At 49.5% G+C, this 23274-nt stretch overlaps 1 protein-coding gene across 1 annotated transcript; it reads left to right on the forward strand.

Annotated features, from left to right (window-relative positions):
- The first annotated feature begins 1150 nt into the window (after positions 1-1150).
- On the forward strand, positions 1151-22457 carry CCDC25 (coiled-coil domain containing 25). Its single transcript, XM_081904479.1, has 9 exons — positions 1151-1217; positions 5331-5381; positions 7726-7765; positions 14594-14645; positions 15476-15551; positions 16216-16319; positions 18475-18677; positions 20214-20259; positions 20703-22457. Exons 1-9 carry the CDS (start codon positions 1193-1195, stop codon positions 20730-20732), a joined length of 627 nt encoding a protein of 208 aa, XP_081760605.1. The 5' UTR covers positions 1151-1192; the 3' UTR covers positions 20733-22457.
- Positions 22458-23274: the final 817 nt, after the last annotated feature.

The following is a 23274-nucleotide window of genomic DNA, read 5'->3' on the forward strand; positions in this document are numbered from 1 at the left end:
GAGAGGACCTTAAGGTCCATGAATAACCATAGTTTAGAGGTCCCGGGCCCTAAGGAAGTCAGACTATCCTCCCCCAGGGCCAGGGCCTTCTCAGTGGTGGCTCCGACCTGGTGGAATGCTCTGTCCCAGGAGACCAGGGCCCTGCAGGATTTAACCTCCTTCCGCAGGGCCTGTAAGACACAGCAGTTCCACTTGGCCTTTAATTTGAATTCAGCCTGATCTTTTATTCCCCTTCCTTCCCTTTTTATGAAGATCACCCGCTCTGGGATCCCACAGCTAATTCTCCCCTGGTCTCCTCACTGGCCCAAATGGGACTAATTTAGCCAGCTAGCCCTGGTGATCATCCAATGTTTATCGGATGGATTCCCCCCCCCCCCAAAAAAAATTGATTTTTGAATTCTGAATTTATTGTTCACATTTTATACTGTATTTTATGCTGTTTTTTGTTGCATCATTTAAGTGTTTTAAATTTGTTGTTAGCCGCCCTGGGTCCGGTTTCCTGAACTGGGAAGGGCAGCGTAATAATAATAATAATAATAATAATAATAATAATTTAGTAGAGCATGATCCTCTGAATCCCAGGGTCATGGTTCGAAAAAAATCCCCGTATTTCGGGGGGTCGACCTACCCTTGCGCCCTCTTCCAAACATACAATTCTATGAGTCTAATATTAATTTTATATCCCGACCTCCTCCTATAAACAACATGCGCGGACCTCCTTTCCTCAGCGCTTCGCCCCTCACACAACACCCCCGCGAGGTAGGCCTCGCAAGGCGAATCCGTTTCCCGCCCACCGCTTTTCTCCTTTCGGACTCCAACTCCCATCAGCCCCTGCGGCGACTCCAATATCAGGGCACGACGGGAGTCGTAGTCCAAAATGCCTGACGGGTCCCCACACGGGCTCCTCGTACCCGAGGCGAGAGGTGGCGACTGGCCATGCCGGAGGTGAGAGGATTTGAACCCCAGGCTCGTACCCGGGCGCCGCGCTCTCCTCAAAGAGCCCACTAGGCCGCACGGCCTCCGAGGGGCCCTTCCCGATTATTCCTAACTCTATGGAACGTGAGGGGGAACGTCACTTCCGGGAAGCCGCCGCCGCCGGCGGAAGTCTCGGAACTCTGCTCTCGCCCCGCTTCCTTCCTGCCCCCCCCACCCGGTGCGGACGCGAAGGAGACCCGCCCGGCGGCCCGTTGCCATGGTGTTCTACTTCACGTCCAACGGTAGGCGGTTCGGGGGGGGTTGTTTTGAGGGGGGAGCCGCCGGCCACGCCCACCGCGCCCCTCCCGCTCTCCGTAGGGCCTTGGGGTTTTTTTTTTGGGGGGGGGGGTCCTCGCCTCGGTTTATTCGCCCTGTATCTCTTTATTATCATTATTATTATTTCATTGGCATCCCCCGCTTTTCCTCAGAGGAGCTGAAGGGGGGGAGCAAGGAGGGGGACCCCCCCCCAAGAAGCACACCGTTTCATCCTCACAACAACCCCGCGAGGTAGTTCGGGGCTGCTGCTGCTGTTGCTTCATCGTATCTGCATCTCTCCCTTTCCCTCAGGGGAGCTGAAGGGTCGCACACATAGTTCTACACACAAACACACACACTCCAATTTCTTTATTTCTGATTTTTCAAAATGCAAAAAGCAGTATACTGGGGGGGGGGGAGAATGATGATAACAACAACAACAACAACTAGAAGGGGAAGAAATGGAGGCAGTGAGAGATTTTACTTTCTTGGGCTCCATGATCACTGCAGATGGTGACAGCAGCCACGAAATTAAAACAAAAAAATTCCTTCCAGTAGCACCTTAAAGACCAACTAAGTTAGTTCTTGGTATGAGCTTTCGTGTGTATGCACAGGAAAGCTCATACCAAGAACTAACTTAGTTGGTCTTTAAGGTGCTACTGGAAGGAATTTTTTTGTTTTGACTATGGCAGACCAACACGGCTACCTATCTGTAAACGAAATTAAAAGACGCCTGCTCCTTGGGAGGAAAGCAATGACAAACCTAGACAGCATCTTAAAAAGCAGAGACATCACCTTGCCAACAAAGGTCCGTCTAGTTCAAGCTCTGGTTTTCCCAGTAGTGATGTATGGAAGTGAAAGCTGGACCATCAAGAAGGCTGATCGCCGAAGAATGGATGCTTTTGAATTCTGGTGCTGGAGGAGACTCTTGAGAGTCCCATGGACTGCAAGAAGATCAAACCTCTCCATTCTGAAGGAAATCAGCCCTGAGTGCTCACTGGAAGGACAGATCCTGAAGCTGAGGCTCCAAGACTTTGGCCATGAGAAGAGAAGACTCCCTGGAAAAGACCCTGATGTTGGGAAAGATGGAGGGCAAAAGGAGAAGGGGACGACGGAGGACGAGATGGTGGGACAGTGTTCTCAAAGCTACCAGCATGAGCTTTTTTTGGGGGGGGTGGTCCTCGCCTCGGTTTATTCCCCCTTTATCTATTTATTAGGGACGTGGGTGGCGCTGTGGGTAAAACCTCAGTGCCTAGGACTTGCTGATCAGAAGGCCGGCGGTTCGAATCCCCGCGGCGGGGTGAGCTTCTGTTGCTCGGTCCCTGCTCCTGCCCACCTAGCAGTTCGAAAGCACCCTTAAGTGCAAGTAGATAAATAGGGACCGCTTTATAGCGGGAAGGTAAACGGCGTTTCCGTGTGCTGTGCTGGTCCTGGCTCGCCAGCTGCAGCTTCGTCACGCTGGCCACGTGACCCGGAAGTGTCTTTGGACGGCGCCGGCTCACGGCCTCTTGAGCGAGGTGGGCACGCAACCCTAGAGTCGGACATGACTGGCCCGTACGGGCAGGGGTACCTTTACCTTTATCTATTTATTATCATTATTATTTCATTTGCATCCCCCACTTTTCCTCAGAGGAGCTGAAGGGGGGGGAAGGAGGCGGACCCCCCCCAAGCACACCGTTCCATCCTCACAACAACCCCGCGAGGTAGTTTGAGGCTGTTGCTGCTGTTGCTTCATCATATCTGCATCTCTCCCTTTCCCTGAGGGGAGCTCAGGGGTCCCACACATAGTTCTATACACACAGACACACTCCAATTTCTTTATTTCTTATTTTTCAAAATACAAAAAGCAGTATACTGGGGGGGGGGAGAATGATGATGATGATAATAATAATAATTTATTATTTATCCAGCCACTCTGGGCAAGTTCCATTAAAATGGAGAACCAGTGTAGAGCAGTGGTTAAGAGCGATAGACTCGTAATCTGGTGAACTGGGTTCGCATCTCCGCTCCTCCACCTGCAGCTGCTGGGTGACCTTGGGCCAGTCCCACTTCTCTGAGGTCTCTCAGCCCCACTCACCTCACAGAGTGTTTGTTGGGGGGGAGGAAGGGAAAGGAGATTGTTAGCCGCTTTGAGACTCTTTAAAGGGAGTGATAAAGCGGGATATCAAATCCAAACGCTCTATAAAATATTAAAATACAGTTGTACCTCAGGTTAAGTACTTAATTCGTTCTGGAGGTCTGTTCTTAACCTGAAACTGTTCTTAACCTGAAGCACCACTTTAGCTAATGGGGCCTCCTGCTGCCACCGCACCGCTGGAGCACATATTCTGTTCTCATCCTCACTATTTCTGTTCTCAGCAAAGTTCTTAACCCGAGGTAATACTTCTGGGTTAGCGGAGTCTGTAACCTGAAGCGTGTGTAGCCCGAGGTACCACTATACAATAATTCACCAAACATTAAAAGCTTCCCTAAACAGGGCTGCCTTCAGATGTCTTCTAAAAGTCAGATAGTTGTATATTTCCTTGACATTCCTTGATGGGAGGGCATTCCACAGGGTGGGCGCCACCACTGAGAAGGCCCTCTGCCTGGTTCCCTGTAACCTCACTTCTTGCAGGGAGGGAACTGCCAGAAGGCCCTCAGAGGTGGACCTCAGTGTCCGGGCTGAATGGTGGAGGTGGAGATGCTGCTTCAGGTATACTGGGCCAAGGCTGTTTAGGGCTTTCAAGGTCAGCACCAACACTTTAAATTGTGCTCGGAAATGTCCTATAACCCAATGTCTTTTAGGAGCAGTGTTATATGGTCTCTGCGGCTGCTCCCAGTCACCAGTCTTAGCTGCTGCATTCTGGATTAATTGTAGTTTCCGGGTCACCTTCAAAGGTTTTTGTTGTTTAGTCGTGTCCGACATTTCGTGACCCCCTGGACCAGAGCACACCAGGCCCTCCTGTCTTCCACTGCCTCCCGCAGTTGGGTCAAACTCATGCTGGTAGCTTCAAGAACACTGTCCCACCATCTCGTCCTCTGTTGTCCCCTTCTCCTTGTGCCCTCCATCTTTCCCAACATCAGGGTCTTTTCCAGGGAGTCTCATGAGGTGGCCAAAGTACTGGAGCCTCTGGCGAGACAGTCTGCAGGCATGTAGGGTGTCAACCTGCGTACCAGATGGATCTGGTAGACAGCTACCCTGGACACAGAATGGACCTGCTCCTCCATGGACAGCTGTGCGTCCAAATGACTCCCAGGTTGTGAACATGGTCCTTCAGGGACACAGTTACCCCATTCAGGACCAGGGAGTCCCCCTCACCATCCGCCCCCTGTTCCCGCAAAACAGTACTTCTGTCACGTCAGGATTCATCCTCAATCCTGAGAACCAGAATACATGTTTAAAGACTCTATACATCCCATGGAGGGTTCAAAAGGCAGCTTGTCCACGGCATCATATCTACCTTGATTCGTTTATAAAAAGATTCTGAAGGAAAATGTTTTGTAGATTTCAGGCTACCTTAGCTGTGGGGTTTTTCCTTTGGCTGCTTTCATTGGGAAACATACTTCAGGGCAGAGGAAGCGCTGACAAATATCCTGTCCGCAGCTCGTTGCCAATTCAAAGTCTTTGGAGCTGATATGGACATCAGAATCCTGATCCACTTCTCTGAATGCTTCAGCTACAGCCCCCTCTGGCAGCTTTGGGGCCACAACATTGAAGACTTTTTTTTTTAATCTGCCAAAGTCAAAAAATCAAATGTGGCATACCTAGTTATCCCACACTCTTCCATGTCATCCTCACAACAGTCTCGTGCAGTAGGTTGTTAGAATTATTGGGGGTTTCCCCCCTCTTTATCCTTGCCAAACCTGTGAGACTGAAGAAGGGCCGCCTCTTGGCATTTTCACATCTGGGCCAGCTGAAAGAACTTCTGGGAGAACTTGTCCTGGCCTGGAACAGAGCTTCCGAACCTCTGAGCTAGAGCAGAACCTTATCATCTTATACAACAGATTTTGTTGTGGGTGAGATGCAAATAAGTTGGGGGGGGAGGCGGACACACTGTGTGTCTGTGTGGGGTTTGATCCGAAACTCTGCCTCATTTTGTTTCCCTTTTCCTTCCCCTCAGTTGTTCCTGGCGCTCCTTACACAATTTACATGGGAAAAGATAAATACGAAAGTAAGTACAACACTCTGGATATGCCTGTCAAGATGGAACCGATTTTATGTATTTTGTGTTTGACCCCATTTTTATTTTAAAACAGACCTTCTGATAAGTTGTGCATCTTCAGTCAGAACTCATTGGCTCTTTGGTATGGCAGAAAACAAGCCTTTATCCTGATCAGTGGGGTTTCCCCAGCCCAGCATTGTTTTAGAAAACAAAAACCATTTTAGGATTAAATCCCTGACACTTTATGATAGCTTGATACAAAACAGTTTCCAGGAGTAAATTTCATGGGAAACATAAGTACCTTTAGAGATGCTGAAGTAAAAGTAAAACTGTATCAACACTGATCTAATATAAAAACATGCAAAAAAAAGTCCCCCCTTAACATCGCAACAACCTTTAGAGGAGCCAGTGGATGGGAATTTGCCTGGTTCCACATTTTCTCTGGCTTGCAGCCACCTGTGTATCCCCAAAATCTGCTCTGCAAGCTAAGGACGGGAGGGAAACCAACTGCATTAACACTAATTTATTATAAAAGCATGCAAAAAAAAAAAAAAAGTCCACCCTTAACAACGCAACAACCTGCAGAGGAGCCAGTGGATGGGAATTTGACTGGTTCCACATTTTTGCTGGCTTGCAGCCACCTGTGTGTCCCCAAAATCTGCTCTGCAAGTGCTGGAAGGGAGGGAAACCCAAAATCTTGTTGCACAAGCATGCAGACATGGTTGGTGTTTGTCTGTCTCGAGAGACAATAGTGTGCCTCCAGAGGTGAAGTCAAACTGCTGCCTTAGCAGCATCAAGGTGACCTCCTTAGGGTGCAAAGCTGGGCAGTGTGCATGGAGATCCTGGATGGCTTCTGGACCTGCTGTTGGGGATGGAACTGATAGAGTCCATTCTTGGGTGCCTCAGACCACATTTCAGCAAAAGGCTGATGGCATAAACATGTTTATGTTATTTCTGTGTAAAACGTTTCTCGTTTGAGCCAAATGCTGATTTTTTTAAAAGGGCATTTTCTTGCTTTTAGTGAACTTCCTAACATAGGACTGTGAGCAAGTGCATGATCCGTGATCTCAGTCCCACTGAGATTGGGTGGGGGATTTTATCTTAAAATTGGAATCCAAGCAGGCCAGTCAGGCAATTCTGATGTATAAACTGGCATTTAGCTAAATGGTGTGTATCTGTATCCAATTTTTGTCGAGAAGCAACAGCTTTGAAATACTTTCTCAAAAGCAAGTCATTGCATAGATTCTTTTTTTTTCTGATTAGTTTGTAGCCCGAAAGTTGCCTGACTTTCAAAAGAAAGGGAAAACTGTTTCTACTTACATTGTCACAGACTTTCCAATAATATTGAAATTGCGGAAGCAATTTTTTTTGGTAGGAGTTCAAGAAAGTAATGAGCAGTTCCTTGAAATACATCAGCTGGTTGATTATTTTTGCACATGCAACTGTTAAAATTACTCTTTGATGGTCACCCATGACTTTTCAGATACCAACATTATTTTTAATCCTAAGGAAAATGTTTTCCAGAGTTGTTCTGTTGTTTGAGCTTGGTCCCTTTAAAATAACATTTGAAATCTCCTCTGAATTTATGTCTTCTCTACCAGTCAATTGTCCCAAATTGTGCTAATCTAAGAAGTCTTTCATAAGATTAAGATAAATTTAAATGACCCTTTTTGTTAAGGGTCATTTAAATTTATGCACTGAAATATGAGGTCATTTTCACAGACATAAATATATTTAGTAATATTAATTACACAGGGCCTTTCCGTACTTACTTATATTTGCTGTACAGTGGTGGTTGTTTAGAGCACCTTTTTTGAAATAAAACAGCTACTTCCGGATTATTTCTGAGCTACTCTCCCATTATCTTTCTTGAAATCTGTTTGTGTTTTTAAACTGAAGAAACATTTAGCAGCACAATCCTGTGCACGTCTAACCAGATGAAGCCAAAGTATAAAAGGTTAGACCTCTATTGTCTCACGATACTTAATGTGTGCACAAAGCATTTCCCTTGCAGAGACAACCAAGGGAAATGTGTGTGTCTGCATCACCTTTTTGAACTGCTAGTGTTGCATTAATCGTTCAGCAGTGCTACACATCTGCTCAGATCCAGTTAGGAACTTCAGCACTCAAAATTTGCAGCATAGTTCAAACTGAAATAATGGTTCCTGTCTTGAAAGTTTAGTACTGAATTCCATTGTTTCTAGAGAGATCTTCCTGTTTCACAGTTTGGTTTGTGACCCAGTGGACTCTAGTGATAATCCCTGTCCCAAAGGTCCAGTTGTAACCTGACTCTCAGGGAGGACTGAGAGGGAATTATTTCCGCTAACTGCTTGGCTTGGCTTTTTCCTTGCAGATGAAGACCTAATAAAACATGGCTGGCCGGAAGATATTTGGTAAGTACTGATCTGAGCCTCTCTTTATGCACTGGGTGCAAGGTTTCAATAAGGTAGCAAGGACTTCTGAGTAAGATTAGCAGACATGAAATAAGAGAGGATGTGGATAAGGAACTGGTTAAGTAGCAAGAAGCAGAAAGTGGGAATAAATGGACGGTTTTCCAAGTGGAGGGGTGTAGAAAGTGCCGTCTCCCAAGGATCTGTATTGGGACCTTGGGTTTTAAACTTGTTCTTAAATGGTCCAGACTTAGGGGTGAGCAGTGAGGTGGCTGAGTTTGCTGAAATTGTTCAGGGTGGCTAAAACAGAAACAGATTAAGAAGAGCTCCAAAAGGACCCCTCCAAACTGAGCAAATGGGTGCTAATGGCAAATGTAGTTTGGCAGTGACAGTTTGAAAAGGTTCAGAAAAGCGCAGCCTCCCCCGTGAGGAAAGGTTAAAGTGTTTGTGACTTCTTAGTTTAGAGCAAAGTCAAGCAAGAGGCGACATAAAATTTAAATAATTGTGCATAGTGTGGAGAAACCGAATACAGTGGTGCCCCGCAAGACGAACGCCTCGCAAGACGGAAAACCCGCTAGACGAAAGGGTTTTCCATTTTGGAGGCGCTTCGCAAAACTAATTTCCCTATGGGCTTCCTTCGCAAGACGAAAGCCCATAGGAAAATCTCCGGGACAGCGGGGAAGCGCAGCGCGTCTTCCCCACTGTCCTCGGACCTCCTCCGAAGACTGGCGGTGGGGCGGAGAGACCTCCTCCCGCCGCCAGCCTTGGGATGGCTGCTCCGAAGGCTGGCGGTGGGGCGGAGAGACCTCCTCCCGCCGCCAGCCTTGGGATGGCTGCTCCGAAGACTGGCGGTGGGGCGGAGAGACCTTCTCCCGCCGCCAGCCTTGGGATGGCTGCTCCGAAGGCTGGCGGTGGGGCGGAGAGACCTTCTCCCGCCGCCAGCCTTCGGAAGGCTGCTCCGAAGGCTGGCGGTGGGGCGGAGAGACCTCCTCCTGCCGCCAGCCTTCGGAATACTGCTCCAAAGGCTGGCGGTGGGGTGGAGAGACCTTCTCCCCGCGTCAGCCTTGGGATGGCTGCTCCGAAGGCTGGCGGTGGGGCGGAGAGACCTCCTCCCGCCGCCAGCCTTGGGAAGGCTGCTCCGAAGGCTGGCAGTGGGGCGGAGAGACCTTCTCCCGCCGCCAGCCTTGGGATGGCTGCTCCGAAGGCTGGCGGTGGGGCGGAGAGACCTCCTCCCGCCGCCAGCCTTGGGAAGGCTGCTCCGAAGGCTGGCGGTGGGGCGGAGAGACCTCCTCCCGCCGCCAGCCTTGGGATGGCTGCTCCGAAGGCTGGCGGTGGGGCGGAGAGACCTTCTCCCCGCGCCAGCCTTCGGATGACTGTCCTGAAGACTTGCGGTGGGAGGAGGGTTTTCCTTCCCACCGCCAACTTTCAGAATGCTGTTCTGAATGTTGGGGTGGGGAGGAAAAACCCTCCTTCCACCGCAAGCCCCGGGAACAGAGGAGAAGCGCTGCGCGCCTTCCCCTCTGTTCCCGTACCTGTCCTGAAGGCTTGCGGTGGGGAGAAAAGCCCTTCTCCGCACCACCAGCCTGGCAAGCGGTCTCCATAGGAACGCATTAATTGATTTTCAATGCATTCCTATGGGAAACCGTGCTTCGCAAGACAAAAAACTCGCAAGAAGAAAAAACTTGTGGAACGAATTAATTTCGTCTTGCGAGGCACCACTGTAGAGAATTTTTTCCCTCATAGCGTTAGAACTCGTTGACATCAAATGAAAATGAATGTTGGAGCTTCCAGGAAAGATAAAGTCCTTCTTTGTGCAGCACAGAGATGGACTATGGACGTTGCTCCTGCATGAGGCAGTGATGGCCACCAACTTGGGTGGCTTAAAAAGGATTAGACACATTCATGGAGCATAAGGCCATGGGTCGGCAAACTAAAGCCCGCAGGCTGGATCAGGCCCAATTGCCTTCTGGATCCAGCCCGTGGATGCTCCGGGAATCGCCACGTGGATTGCCAGCACACGCGTTCTTTCCCTCTCTCTCACTCACACGGCAGTGGCGTCGGCGTCTCCTCCCTCCCTCCTCCTGGCTTCTCCCTGCCCTGCCTAAAGGAGGAAGGGGACTGGGCTTTGTTGGTGCCAGCAGCAGCAGCAGCGCTCGAGTGGCCGCCATTTTAAGCAGCCCCTCTCCAGAGCATAGCTGTCAACTTTCAGATTTGAAGATAAGGGATCAGCAGCCTCGAAAATAAGGGATCAGCAGCCTCCCCTGTCCCAGGGACAGTCTACGGGATATCTAACAATCCAGGTTAGCAGCGAGAAGCAGCAGGAAACAGCGCTGGAATAAGGGAATTTCCCGCAAAAAAAGGGAAGGTTGACAGCTATGCAAGCCCTTTCGCGTGCTGCTCATCATCCCTCCGCCGCCAGCCCCTGCTGCTCACCACCGGGGCTCGTGGTGCTCTTGCATCTTTCCCCCCCTTCAAAATATAGTCCGGCCCCACACAAGGTCTGAGGGACAGTGGACCGGCCCCCTGCTGAAAAAGTTTGCTGACCCCTGCATAAGGCTATCAGTGACTATTAGCCAGGAGGGCTCTGCTCTGCCCCCACAGTCAGGGCCAGCAATGCTTCAGACACCAGTTGCTGGAATCCACAGGAGGGGAGAGTGATGGTGCTCTTGTGATCGGATCCCGCTTGCGGGTTTACCATTGGGGCGTCTGGTCAACCACTGTGAGAAGAGGCTGGACTAGATAGGTCATTGTCCTGATCCAGCAGATCCTCTTCTTTTGTACTTGTCATGGTCATCAGTCTGTGAAATGAATCGCGCTCCTTAGTAAAGCTGACAGCAAAATCACATTTTAGAGCCCTTCTTTCTCTGCATTGTATAAGACTGGAGGTGGGATCCTAGTTTTAAATTTTACTTTAAATGCAAAGAAAAGCCCCCTGTGCTTATCATGCCCCCTCCCCCAGTATTATTGTTGTTGTTTAGTCGTTTAGTCGTGTCCGACTCTTCGTGACCCCCTGGATCAGAGCACGCCAGGCACTCCTCTCTTCCACTGCCTCCCGCAGTTTGGTCAAACTCATGCTGGTAGCTTCGAGAACACTGTCCAGCCATCTCGTCCTCTGTCGTCCCCTTCTCCTTGTGCCCTCCATCTTTCCCAACATCAGGGTCTTCTCCAGGGAGTCTTCTCTTCTCATGAGGTGGCCAAAGTACTGGAGCCTCAGCTTCAGCTCCCCCAGTATATCAGGGGCCAGAACCTTGATTCGATAGTTTCCCACAAAACAGGTGTGAGTTCTTTATATATATATATTAATGCAGCAGCATTCAGTGATTCAATATTGTCTTGTTCTGTCCCCCTTCCCAAAAAGGTTCCAGTGATAATTTCCCAACATCCAGTTGCGATGTCTGTTGTCCTGCCAAGTGTTTTGTACTACTGGAGTCTCCTTCCTTATATTTCCCCTTTCATCTGAGTCCAGCTGGCTCCAGGCCTTTCCATGTCCACTTTGCTATCTTTTTGGCAATTTTATTTCTGTAATCCCTTGTTAGCTTTGTAATTTTTATCTGCCGTCTCTTATTACATTTGCTAATGCTGGTGTTTTATTCCGTTGGACTTTAACTAATATATAACTCTACGGTCCCCTGGGATCTGTTTTGACAAAGGCAGTACAGAAATGTTGTAAATTTATGATCTCGTGAGAAGCCACAAAGAAACGTTGTAAAGGGCTGGATGTTGAATGATCGGGTTACTGGCAGACAAAAGCACTTCTGCCTTGGCCCAGAAAGCGGTGCCTAGGTTACACCCAAAGGCAGAGAGGATCCAAAGGAGTTAACATGATGATCTTTTTCCACTTCAGTAGATCCACCAACAGATTTCACACAAGCCATTTTGTATATTAAGCAAACAAATGCAGCATAAACCACCCCTCAAAGCATTTAATGCATATTCTCTTTCTCTCTTCCCAGCATTAACCCCAAAAGGTTGCTGTGCTTTTTATTTTGGTTTATTTAAAATGCGAGGAATGAAATGAGCAGTTAAAGCAATGGCTACAGTGAATAATGTAAGCAGTGACAGTAGTTGACCAGAGAGCAGGTGAGGGCAGAGTATGAAACAGAAACTAGCAGCTGCTGCATGTTCCCTCGTAACCTTCCTCTTGTAGATGCTGCCTCTTTGAGCCACAGTGGAGAGGGGCTTGTGGACCAGTCAGAAGGGTGGACTAGTCAGCTTCATCCTTCAGTAATAATAATACCGTATTTTTCGCTTCATAAGACACACTTTTCCCCTCTGAAAAAGTAAGGGGAAATGTGTGTACGTCTTATGGAGCGGATGCAGTCGGGAGGCAGGCGGGAAAAGTCCCCAAGAGGCACACACACACACACACTCTGCACACTCTTCAAAGGGAGCGCGGCTCTTCGGGGACCCTTAGCCGCACGCAGCCTCTCCCGGGCAGGGGATGAAGGCTCCCCTTGCCTGGGAGAGGCTGCGAGCGGCTATCCCATAAGCCAGGACAGCCAGTGGGATTGCTGCTCTGCGATCTCACTGGCTTTCCTGGCTTCTGGGATTCAGAATATTTTTTTCCTTGTTTTCCTCTTCCAAAAACTAGGTGTGTCTTATGGTCTGGTGCATCTTATAGAGCGAAAAATACGGTGATTAAAAAAACCTTTTTTTTGTATCCCGCCCTCCCCGGCCGAGACTGGGCTCAGGGCAGTTAACATCAAATATATAACACGGGTATAAAATCAAACAATAATTAAATTACCTCCTAAAAACAAGTCAGGGTCAAATTAAAATCTAATTAGATGGCTTTCTGCAGGATTAGGGTTGGGAACACTAAATGTTCATCAGGCCCAAGTGTTTACGCTGTTCTTATATGGGCCTGTGAGAATACTGGTTCATACTAGTTCTTATACAAAAAGAGAAGGGGAGTCAGGCTGAGCCCTGGCCAAAGGCCTGGCAGAACAACACAGGCCCTGCAGAAAGATGTCAAATCCTTCAGGGCCCTGATCTCTTGTGGCAGAGTGTGACTGTTTGAAGGTGTCTGATGTGTCTGGAATGTTTTTAGGGCCCAAGCAATCAATTCTTCCCCTCCCCGTCTCGTTGAGCAACAAGGCAGACTCCCCAGGTTTGTTGATAATTCTTAGCCATTGGAAGATAGCGTAAATGCAAGCTTCAGATTGGGATGAGTCATAGACTGGCTCTATTCCTTGGAGGGGGAAATGGCTGCAGTGGTTTTTGTAAAGCAGGGCAACACTGCACCCTTTGGACAATGCTGGATGGGCATTTTCCAGGGCCCGCTTTAACGCTCTCCCTTCAGCTCTTCTAGAGGGAAGATACAACAAAATACCGATCGAACAAAGATTATGTCCCTGTAACAGCAACGAAATTGAAACCATCGGGCATGTCATCTTATACTGCCCATTATATTGAGACTCAAGAAAAGAGCTGATCGAACCGATTCTGAGGAAAATACCTCGTAGTACAGACGACACCTATATCAGACACCTCTTAGCTGACAAAGAGCCCGAAATTAACAGGCCTGTGGCAAAGTACTGTTACATTGCAACAAGAATAAGACGAGCAATGATGTCAGCAATGGAGTTCAAATTGTAAACATCGAAGGAACGATAATAAACAGTAGTGACATTTGAATTGAATTCTTAAAACCTTAAAAGACGAAACCTGGTCATAAATATAAGCACCAATTCTGTGAATTGGCCATATTTCCCTGCTATGTGTAGCACAATACTACTTATAATGTCATATTTTTTTATAAATTGCTTTCTGGTCATTGACCGTATTAAAGATATTTGATTTGAATGCTGGAGAAGGTCCCTGTTTCAGTCCCTAGCGGCATCTCCAAGGTAGGCCTGGGAAGGTCCCCTACCTGAAGCCCCGGAGAACTTCCAGTCAATGCAGACAGTACTGAGCTGGGTAGACCAATGGCCTGACTCTCTATAAGGCAGCTTCCCATGTTCCTGTCGGCCATCCTGGCCGGGGCTGGTAGGACTTGGGAGTCGGACAACATCATCAGGTTCCTTATCCAGTTCTAAAGAAGAGTTTGGATTTGATATCCCATCTTTCACTCCCCTTCAGGAGTCTCAAAGCGGCTAATATTCTCCTTTCCCTTCCTCCCCACAACAAACACTCTGTGAGGTGAGTGGGGCTGAGAGACTTCACAGAAGTGGGACTGGCCCAAGGTCACCCAGCAGCTGCAGGTGGAGGAGCGGAGACGCGAACCCGGTTCCCCAGATTACAAGACTACCGCTCTTAACCACTACACCCCACTGGCTCCACATAAGAACCTAAGCAGGGCTTGCTGGATCAGGCCAGTAGCCCGTCCAGCCCAGCATCCTGTCCTCACCATGGCCTATCAGATGCCCCAATGAGAAACCCCCAAGCAGGATTCAAGCACAAGAGCCCTCTCCCCTCCTGTGGTTTCCAGCAGTTGCTATTCAGAATCTTTGCAGATCTGACTGCAGAGGCAGAGCTGAGCCATCGAGAGCCCTCCCTTCCTCCGTGTGTGCAGTGTGAAGAAGACCTGGTCTCATTCATCTCGCATTGTTGGCCTTGGGATCGCTAGAGGGAGCACTCGGCTCAGAGGGAATTGGCTCTGTTTTAGCAGCTGTTTCCTTCAGCCTTTCAATTTCCTCTTCAGGCCATTGCATACTTTTGCAGAGATGTGAGCGTGATAAGCCATAAAAATTCCTTCCCCCACTATCAAGTATGCATGCTCTAAGATGCTGGTGGCCAGGTGGCGGCCAGCCTCTTGCAGCGGTACGTAGGGCAACATTTCTTTTGGGCTGAATCATCTCCTCACTCAGATCTGTGCTGTATTGTGTGCAGGTTCCATGTGGACAAGCTCTCCTCTGCCCATGTCTACCTCCGGCTGCACAAGGTAAACAGCATTGCTCTGCTTCTTGCCCTCTGTGGTGGTTCTTACTCAGCCACGTGGTGGGGAGGGAGGGCCCCTTGTCCACTTTGGGGGCTGCAGCCATCACCCCCTCCTCTCAGGGCCTGTCAGCCTCCCCCAAGCTAATGCACCAGCTGCTGAAAACTTCATGTTTAAAAGAGGTCCTCTGACATATGCTTGCAGCACTCTGCAGGTCTTGTCGGAGTTGATCAAGGCCATTTTATTATAAAGCCTATAAAATATTCTGCATAGAGAACAAGCCCCTGTGACTGGCTTTCTTCAACACCTCGGAGCCTCTGAAAGCTACCGTATTTTTCCATGTATAAGATACCCCCATGTATAAGACGACCCCTATTTTTGAAGCTCAAAATTAAGAAATAATTAATTGCAACATTCCGTGTATAAAACGACCCCCAATTTTAAACTTAATTTTTTTTGGGGGGGGATATAGTCTTATACATGGAAAAATACAGCAAATCCACTGATTGTGGTGTATGATTTTGTGTCGGATGTATCTACTCTGCAAACTTTTATTCCGTGATTTTCTCAGTCTTTAAAGTGCTGCAAAACTATTTGGGTTGCATCCGACTAAGTTCTACTGAGAGCAGAGCCGTTGGAATCTCTGGATTTCGATGGGTCTACTCTGACTAATTTGGTTGTTATCTTTGCTGTAACAGACTAATTACAATGGCCCTGCGCTTGCAGTTTGGTCGCAGGGACCCCCGGCTCTGCCTTCAGAATCCGCTTCCTTCCCAGCATGCCTTTTTCCTCTTCCTCCGCACGAGCTGCTCACTTCCTACCTTGCTTCCTTTCAGGGGCAGACGATGGAGGACATCCCAAAGGAGGTTTTGATAGATTGCGCCCACCTGGTGAAAGCCAACAGCATTCAAGGTAATGCGTTGCTTTTTTCTCCAGCATGTCCTGGCCTGGAGAAACCAGCAAGGATTCAGAGAGGAATCACGGGTGGAGAATGAGGCCTTTGGGGGCAGCTGGAGCCAGCGGACGCTGCTCTGATGGCGTGGCTTCTCCCATCCATTGCCTCGCAAGGGGCAGGCATCGCAGGAGCTCCTTAAGACGTCCTCCCTTCCCTCCTTTGCCAGCCCAGTCAACAACCATCTCTCTGATGGATATCATTTCTGTAGAGGTGCCCAGTCTCTTGGGGTACAGCTGCTGACATTGCCTTGTTGCCAACCTAAAGGACTCTTATTCTTTATTTGATATTTATTACATTTCTGTCGCACCATTTTCCTCCTAGGAGCTCAGGGTGGTGCATGTGGCTCTCCCACGTTCCTCAATTTAATCCCCACAACAACCCTGTAAAGTAGGTTAGGCTGATGAGAGTCAGGGACTGACCCCTAAGGTCACCCAGTGAGCCCCATGACCAAGTGGGGATTCGAACCCTGATCTCTCCCAGGACCTAGTCCAACGCTAACCACCATACACCATGCTGGCTTACCAAGTCATGTGAAGAGTTGTTCGGAATTAGGGTTGAAAGGGGGTGTGCGGGAGAGAAGAATCAGCTTGGTGAACAGAACGGCCCCCTTTGTTCTTCTAGGCTGCAAAACGAATAACGTCAGCATTGTGTACACTTCCTGGGCCAACTTAAAGAAGACGGCAGAAATGGACGTGGGGCAGATCGGGTTTCACAACCAGAAGGACGTAAGTGTCTTGCCCCCGCTCCCATCTTCTCAGATGCCCACCTCCTGGCTCCAGAGCACCAGCCCACCAGGGAAACAGCGGGAGGTTTGCCACATGGGTAAAGTGAGGAAGGAGTGGGTGGAAGATCCTGCTGCCATTCTTCAGGCATCACGGCACCCTTTGGCTCCTCACCCACTGAGGTTACAGTCTGTGCAGTGTGTGGATTGCTGGTGGGGGGCTGGTTTGCAGGGGGGAACTGCGTTCGCTCTGCCAGCTGTGTGTTATGCAGCAACCGTTTATGATTTCATGTGAGAAGCCACAAAGATGAAGTAAGGTTTGAAGCGGACAGAGGCTGTATGCCACTCTCCCCTCTCTCTCTCTCTCTCTCTCTCTCTCTCTCTCTCTCTCTCTCTCTGTGTGTGTGTGTGTGTGTTGTGTGCACCTGCCTCTATCCACAGTTAATTTTTTCCCCAAGTTAACAATGAAGATCGTAATTTATTGCAAACACAGCTGAACTTTATTAAGAATTTAAACATAACAAATTACCAAAAACATAACCCCAGAGTCGGTCACGACTGGACTTAATGGTCAGGGATACCTTTACAGAGATGCGCATAGGTGAGGTCAAGATCCATGTTTGCTGGGCAGGCCGGTGAAGCCCCACCTGCATCACCTTTAGTTGGGAGGGGCTGAGTCGCCACTGCTTACCACCACCTGTTCATTTTCAGAGGGGGGTGTGCAGGGCTCTTGGAGATGACGACAGGGATTGAGCTGGGTGCTTTGCATGCTTCTTTTCATCACCCTGGAATGTGCTTGTGTGTTGGGCCTTAAGATGCCTCAAGACTCTTTTGGTTCACCCCCCCCAAAAAATTAAAAAATCAAAAAGACCTTAGAAAACGAGGTTGGGAAAATATGAAGAGCCTGGTGGCCCATCTAGTCCAGCATCCTGTTCTCAGATGCCCCCATTGGGAAGCCTGCAAGCAGGATTCGAGCACAAGAGCAACTCCTCCCTGCTGAGATTTCTAGCAGCCTCGAACTGTGAAGGCAAAGCATGGCCACCATGGCTAGCAACCGTTGATAGCCCTCTCCTCCATGAATTTGTCTACTCCTCCTTTTTGTGTGTGAAAAGTTCAGCCTGGAATTCAAAGGAAAGCCATCAGCCAGAGGCGAACCTGTAAAACACAGTCAGTGACCTATAACTGGGAATGAGAAACCCTGTTTTGTTCTCCTCCTCCTTCCAGGTCCTGAGCTACTCCAGCCAGCTGAACATTTCAGGGGTGCATTTTTTGACTTCAACACTTACATGGGCCTGTGACTTGTTGATGTGTTTTATCCCTCTCCTCTCCAGTGTGTGAGGCTTCCCCACAGGGTCGCTTGGGATTGAAGCCCTGGCGATGTGGCCAGGATTGAGGGATAGCAAGGGGAGGTGGGAAGTGGCGATGGCCTCCAAGAGGGGATGGATGCGGTGAGCCAGCGAGCCTGGCCTCCTGGGGGTGTGCTTTGGCCGTTGCGCAGACTTCCTGTGTTACTCTGGGCGAGTGATGTAATCTCTTGAGCCTGGAAAAAAGAAACCTTTCCAATGACATCAATGACATCGAATCAGATACTGGAGGCCCTGTAGCATGGGATTAATTTTTTTAAAAAATGTATTTTTAACCAAATGAAGGCAGGAAGTTGCTGACTTCATGTTTTGAACTAGCGACATGATGGAAGGGCAGAGTGGTGTCTGACAACTGTTCAAAACAACCTCAGTTCTGAATAATTAGAAGTGGAAGGGTGACAATGGCAACCTTCCACTTGGTCCTGGCAGGAGCCACAGCTGTATCTGGCCTCATTCCCTCCTTACAGATGTGCAGGAGAGCAGGGCCCTGGGCTTTTCCTCCTGTGTTGACTTCGTGGGGGTGGGAAAGATGAGGTTTGTCGGAGTTGCTGTGCCTTCCAGTTTGACTGTAACTCAGTTGCCGTTCATGCTGTCCAGGGTGCCCCCAACTGTGATGGTTTCTTCCTTGTGCCAGCCTTTCCCGGAAACATGGAATTGTAAGATTTGGAAGGGACCCAAAGGGTCATCAGGTCCAACGCTCTGCAGTGCAGGAATCACAGCTTTGGCCTCCAGCGATTTTGGGAAGGTGGGTGCAGGTCTACGTGAATGCTGATCACCGTTTTTTTCTGTCCCCAGGTGAAGATTGTCACGGTGGAGAAGAGGGTGAACGAGATCCTGAACCGGCTGGAGAAGACCAAAGTGGAGCGGTTCCCGGACCTGGCTGCCGAGAAGGAATCCCGCGACCGGGAGGAGAGAAACGAGAAGAAAGCCCAGATCCAGGAGATGAAGCGGAAAGAGAAGGAGGAGGTGAAGAAGAAGAAAGAGATGGAAGAGCTCAGGTGAGCCAGGCAATGACCCCCTTTGGGAAGTTAAGTTGGGCCCGGCCCAGTTGAACGGAGGGGTGGGGGGGTGTAGAAAAAAGCAGAAAACCAAGGCAGCCGGCCTGCTTTCCTGAGCAACACAGCCCAGGGCTAGGCACAGATTTGTCTTCCCTTTCTAGATGAATTCACACATAACTTTTAAATAACCGTGATATTATGCCACGATTTAGGACCTGCCTCCGCTGACTCTACAGGCCAGCAATGTGTTGAGCCGAGAGGCTCTCCGAGCAGCGGGAGCGATGTCTCTTGGCCTTGCTGCAGACGTAGGCAAGCAGCTTTCTGGCAGGGTTTTTTTTTTGGGGGGGCACAACCCCACCCCCACCCCTGTGACAGTGGTTGGTTCCTTGGCCAGTGTGTGTCTTGCTACCCCTTCCTTGTTGGTGCTGGCCAGTGGCATAAGCATGTGAGCGCCCCACTAGGGTGCTTTCAAGCATGCTGGTATTCGCCCATGAACACTGCCTCCTTGCTAGGCTTTGGTTGCAGTTCACTGCCTCCTGGGCTCCTCTTCCGTGGATTTGTCAGGAAACTGGTGTTTGGGCTGCCTGGGTTTGACTTCGGCCAAGGTCCAGAGATGACCAAGGGTGTGTGGTTCTCTATGTGCAAAGCTCTGATCCCGGCTTCGGTTGGGGAGGGCGGGTTATAAATAAAAATTATTATTATTATTATTTAAAAAGTTGGTTGCAGCAGCCCTTTGAGCCTCATGGGGTGCTGATCTGGGGGTCCCTGGACCTTTGCAGCTGGGGGGCTGACTGCCAGTTGTGGGAAATTGAATTCTTTTGGCTTCCAGCTTTTCCGATCTTGCAAGCTCTTGAAGGAACTATTAGAGCAACAGTGGGGATGCTGCAGCCTGTGGGCCAAGTTAGGCCCAGGAGGGATAATAATTTGGCCCTGTTTCCCCCCAAACCGTGCCCACAACATAGGTGCTGTCATGTGTGGGGCAAGTAAAAACGTGTCTGCAAAGGAGAAATCAGGAGCCTTGAAAACATGGTTGTTCCTCGGCAAGTCATCCTTGCTGTAAGCGCCAGTCTGTTGACTGATGCTTAAAGTAAGCCCCTCGGGCGTCACCTGCTTTCGTATGGGATCCTTGTTTGTGGGTTTCGTAGCTTGAGAGGAAGAAGGGATAGATTTGTGAGTGCCCTTCTGCTGCTTTCCTTTTGAAATTGGGTTACCTGATTTCAGGTGATAGGCAGGTGGCTCATAAGATCATCAGGAGAGCCAGTGGCTCATCTGGCCCAGCATCCTGTTCTCCCAGCAGCCGACCAGATTCCCCCAAGCAGGACCCAAGCGCAAGAGCTTTTCCTGCTCCTGTGGCTGCCAGAGACTGGCACTCAGAAGCATTGCTGCCTCCAAGCACTTTGGAAGTGGAGCAGAGCCATCCTGGCTAGTCACAGAATTCTGTTCCCCACCCCTGCATTAGAGGGCCGTGCTTTTTTGCCAGCCAGGTTTTCTCTAGCTGAGCAATGTCTGAATGCACTGTTGCCTTTCCTTTTGCAGGAGCTACTCTTCCTTAATGAAAGCGGAGAACATGTCCTCCAACCAGGTATGTCCAGGTGCATCTCGCGAGGAGCCTGTTGCCCTAGTGAGCAGCAGGAGGCAGAAGAGGCTTCCCAGCCGGAAAGTGAACTCCAGACTCATTTGCCTGTAAGGGTTAGAGTTATGTGACTAGAATGAGGAGGCAGGAAAGACTTAATCCTGCAAAGCTGCCTGTCCCCAGCTGCTTCACATTGTTTACCTGTGGAACTCCCTCCCACAGGATGGCCACCAATTTGGATGACTCCAAAAGAGTATTAGACAAGTTCATTCAGCAGGGGGGAAGGCTTTTGATGGCATTTGTCTTTCGGTGATGATCAGGTAGATGTGGACCCAGTGAGGGAGAATTAATTCTGGGGTCCAGCCTGAGAGTTGCCCAATCCCTGCAAAGCTCGCCTGCCCGCCCTTAAAACATCCTCTAGAAAGCCCTTTTTCTGTCCTCCCCTCCCGCAGGACGGCAACGACTCAGATGACTTCATGTAAACCAAGGCACCCTCCTCTTGGACGATGAAGACAGACCTGAGCTCTTCGCTGTCGGTGCCAAAAATAAGCAAGCGAACTTGGGAGTCTCTGTGCCCGTTTCATCATTCTGGCCGGCGTCCAGGAGGAGGTGGGCGGCTCCCCTTCCTGGACAGACGCTCTGTGGCTGCCACCTTCCAGTTCCAGAGCCGCGAGGAGGCGTGCACCTTTCCAGGGGAACTTGGGGAGGTGCTGTCAGCTGTGGCTTTTCATGCCAGAAGCCTCCTGGGGAGCAGACCGTGACCTTAGAATCGGAGTCTGTGACCTGAGTCTTCATTTCACAGTGTTTGGGTTTAGGGTATTTTTTCCTTAAGTGATGGGTTTGTGGTCCCCTCCTCCCTTTGGTCGAGTGCACCTGTGTCAAGAGTCTGGTTCTCTCTTTAAACGCTGTAGGAATCTGCTCCGCACATCTGCATCGTCCGTGCTGTAAAATGCTTGCCTGGATCTCAAGAGCATCACCCATTTGAGCAGTCATGTAACCGTAGGGATGGGATGGGACTTCCATTCCAGACCCCACAAAGCTCACTGCCCCTGTTCAAGTAAAACTGGACTTCTGTGTGATCTCTGTGCAGCCCACTGGTGCCCTGAGCGAGGCCGGCTGTGGGATCATCCCAGGGCTCTGGCGGCAGAATTGGACCTCTCCACCCTCGGCTACCAGCACTTGCCTTGTGAGGGACTCCTTGCTTGCTTGCTTCTCTTCTGCCTGTTGCCCTAGTAGCAGCAGCTCAGGAAAAGCTCTCCTTTGACCGTTCCCTCCATAGCAAACTTTAACTGCTCCTTTTTCACACTTTTTTTTTTAAGGCTGGCAACGTGATTCTCTCTCAATATGCTTTCTTTCTGCAGTTAGGCAATCTGTCTGTCTCTCTGTGTCTTTTCTCTGCCCCACCCGCGTTTTGGCTTTTTCTCTCCTCCACTTCTCGTCCCCAGCGTCTCGTTTGCAAAGCTTGGGGGTTGCAGAGGGTGTCCCTCCGACTAGCAGGGCTCACAGCTGTTTGGTTCGCCTCTGTGGGGAAGGTTGCAAGATGCATTCCTTGAAATTTCTCAAGCGGGGGCATCACAGTTCCTCTCTGAAGTTTCCCAAAGGGGAGAAGCAGCTGCTTTTTAAGACCAGACTGGGGAGCCTCAGATTGTGGGGGTCTAGTTCCCAGTTCCTCCAACAGCGCCAGGACTGCCCTCGTCCCCTCCAGAGGCTCGAAGTTCCTACCACAAGACCTGACTCCAAGCTCCCAGAAAACGCCTTTCACGTTGCCATGGGGTCAGGACCAACCACGTGCTCCTGCTGCCCCATCGGGGACCTTAGAGGAAGAAGTGCCAACCTCAACCCAGGCCAGCCTTCCCCAACATGATGCCCTCTTGGTGTTTTGGATTATGGCTGTAGTTACGCAGCCCCACTAGCTGGAATTGTGTTTGGGGTGGGCGTCAGGTTGGGGAGAGTGTGGCCTAGGGCTTCCCCTAATACCTCTATCGTGTCTACACATCAGCGCTCTGCCTGACCTCAAGAATGACTCTAGAGGATGTTAAGTGTGTCTGTCTGAACCTTCACATGTGTGCAGTCCGCATGAGAGTCTCAGCATTCCCTTCTGTGAGAAATGGGATCTTTGGCGCAGATTTAACGCACATTACCTGAATGTGTGCCTGTTGCTGCAAACCTGATGCCTAATAAAAAGAAACTTGCACACCAAGAGCTAATGGACGAGTGATTGGTTTATTGTAAGGAAAAGGTAAAATCTGTTGTGTAATTTATAGTGCAAATATAGGTGCAGGTGGCAGCTTAAAGGTAACAGATCCCTGAGTTCCAAGGAATCGAAAGTGAGCATAACATTAATAAGAACATTAGAAGAGCCTGCTGGGTCAGGCCAAAGGGAGCCCAGCATCCTGTTCGCACAGTGGCCAACCAGATGCCTGTGGGAAACCCCAAAGCAGGATCTGACCCCGAAAACCCCCTCCTGTCCTGTGGCTTCTAGCAACTGGTACCCAGAGGCACCACTGCCTCTTCCCGTGCTGGCAGAGAATGTCTGTTGTGGCTAAGAGCCATTGATAGCCCTCTTCTCCCTCAATTTGTCTAATCTCTTTGGTGGGGTAAACTTTTCCATTACGGTGGTACCTCGGGTTAAGAACTTGATTCATTCTGGAGGTCCATTCTTAATCTGAAACTGTTCTTAACCTGAGGTACCACTTAAGCTTATGGGGCCTCCTGCTGCCGCCACGCAATTTCTGTTCTTACCCTAAAGCAAAGTTCTTAACCCAAGGTATTATTTCTGGGTTAGCGGAGTCTGTAACCTGAAGCGTCTGTAACCCGAGGTACCACTGTTATTTCATGTTATTATGTATATGAAACAGGGAGAACAATTACAGCAACAGACGAACATTAAGGATGAAAAACAAAACAATAAAATAACCCGGTTGCAGATGGGTTAAAGTCACAAAGCCCAAGTAAAAACTTTCGACTTTTATCAGATCACAAGAGTATTGTTCCGGATTTGCCAGGCTGTTGTGCAATGGTTGT

Source organism: Podarcis melisellensis, assembly GCF_964234715.1.
Source record: "Podarcis melisellensis genome assembly, chromosome: 3".
Taxonomy (NCBI): domain Eukaryota; kingdom Metazoa; phylum Chordata; class Lepidosauria; order Squamata; family Lacertidae; genus Podarcis; species Podarcis melisellensis.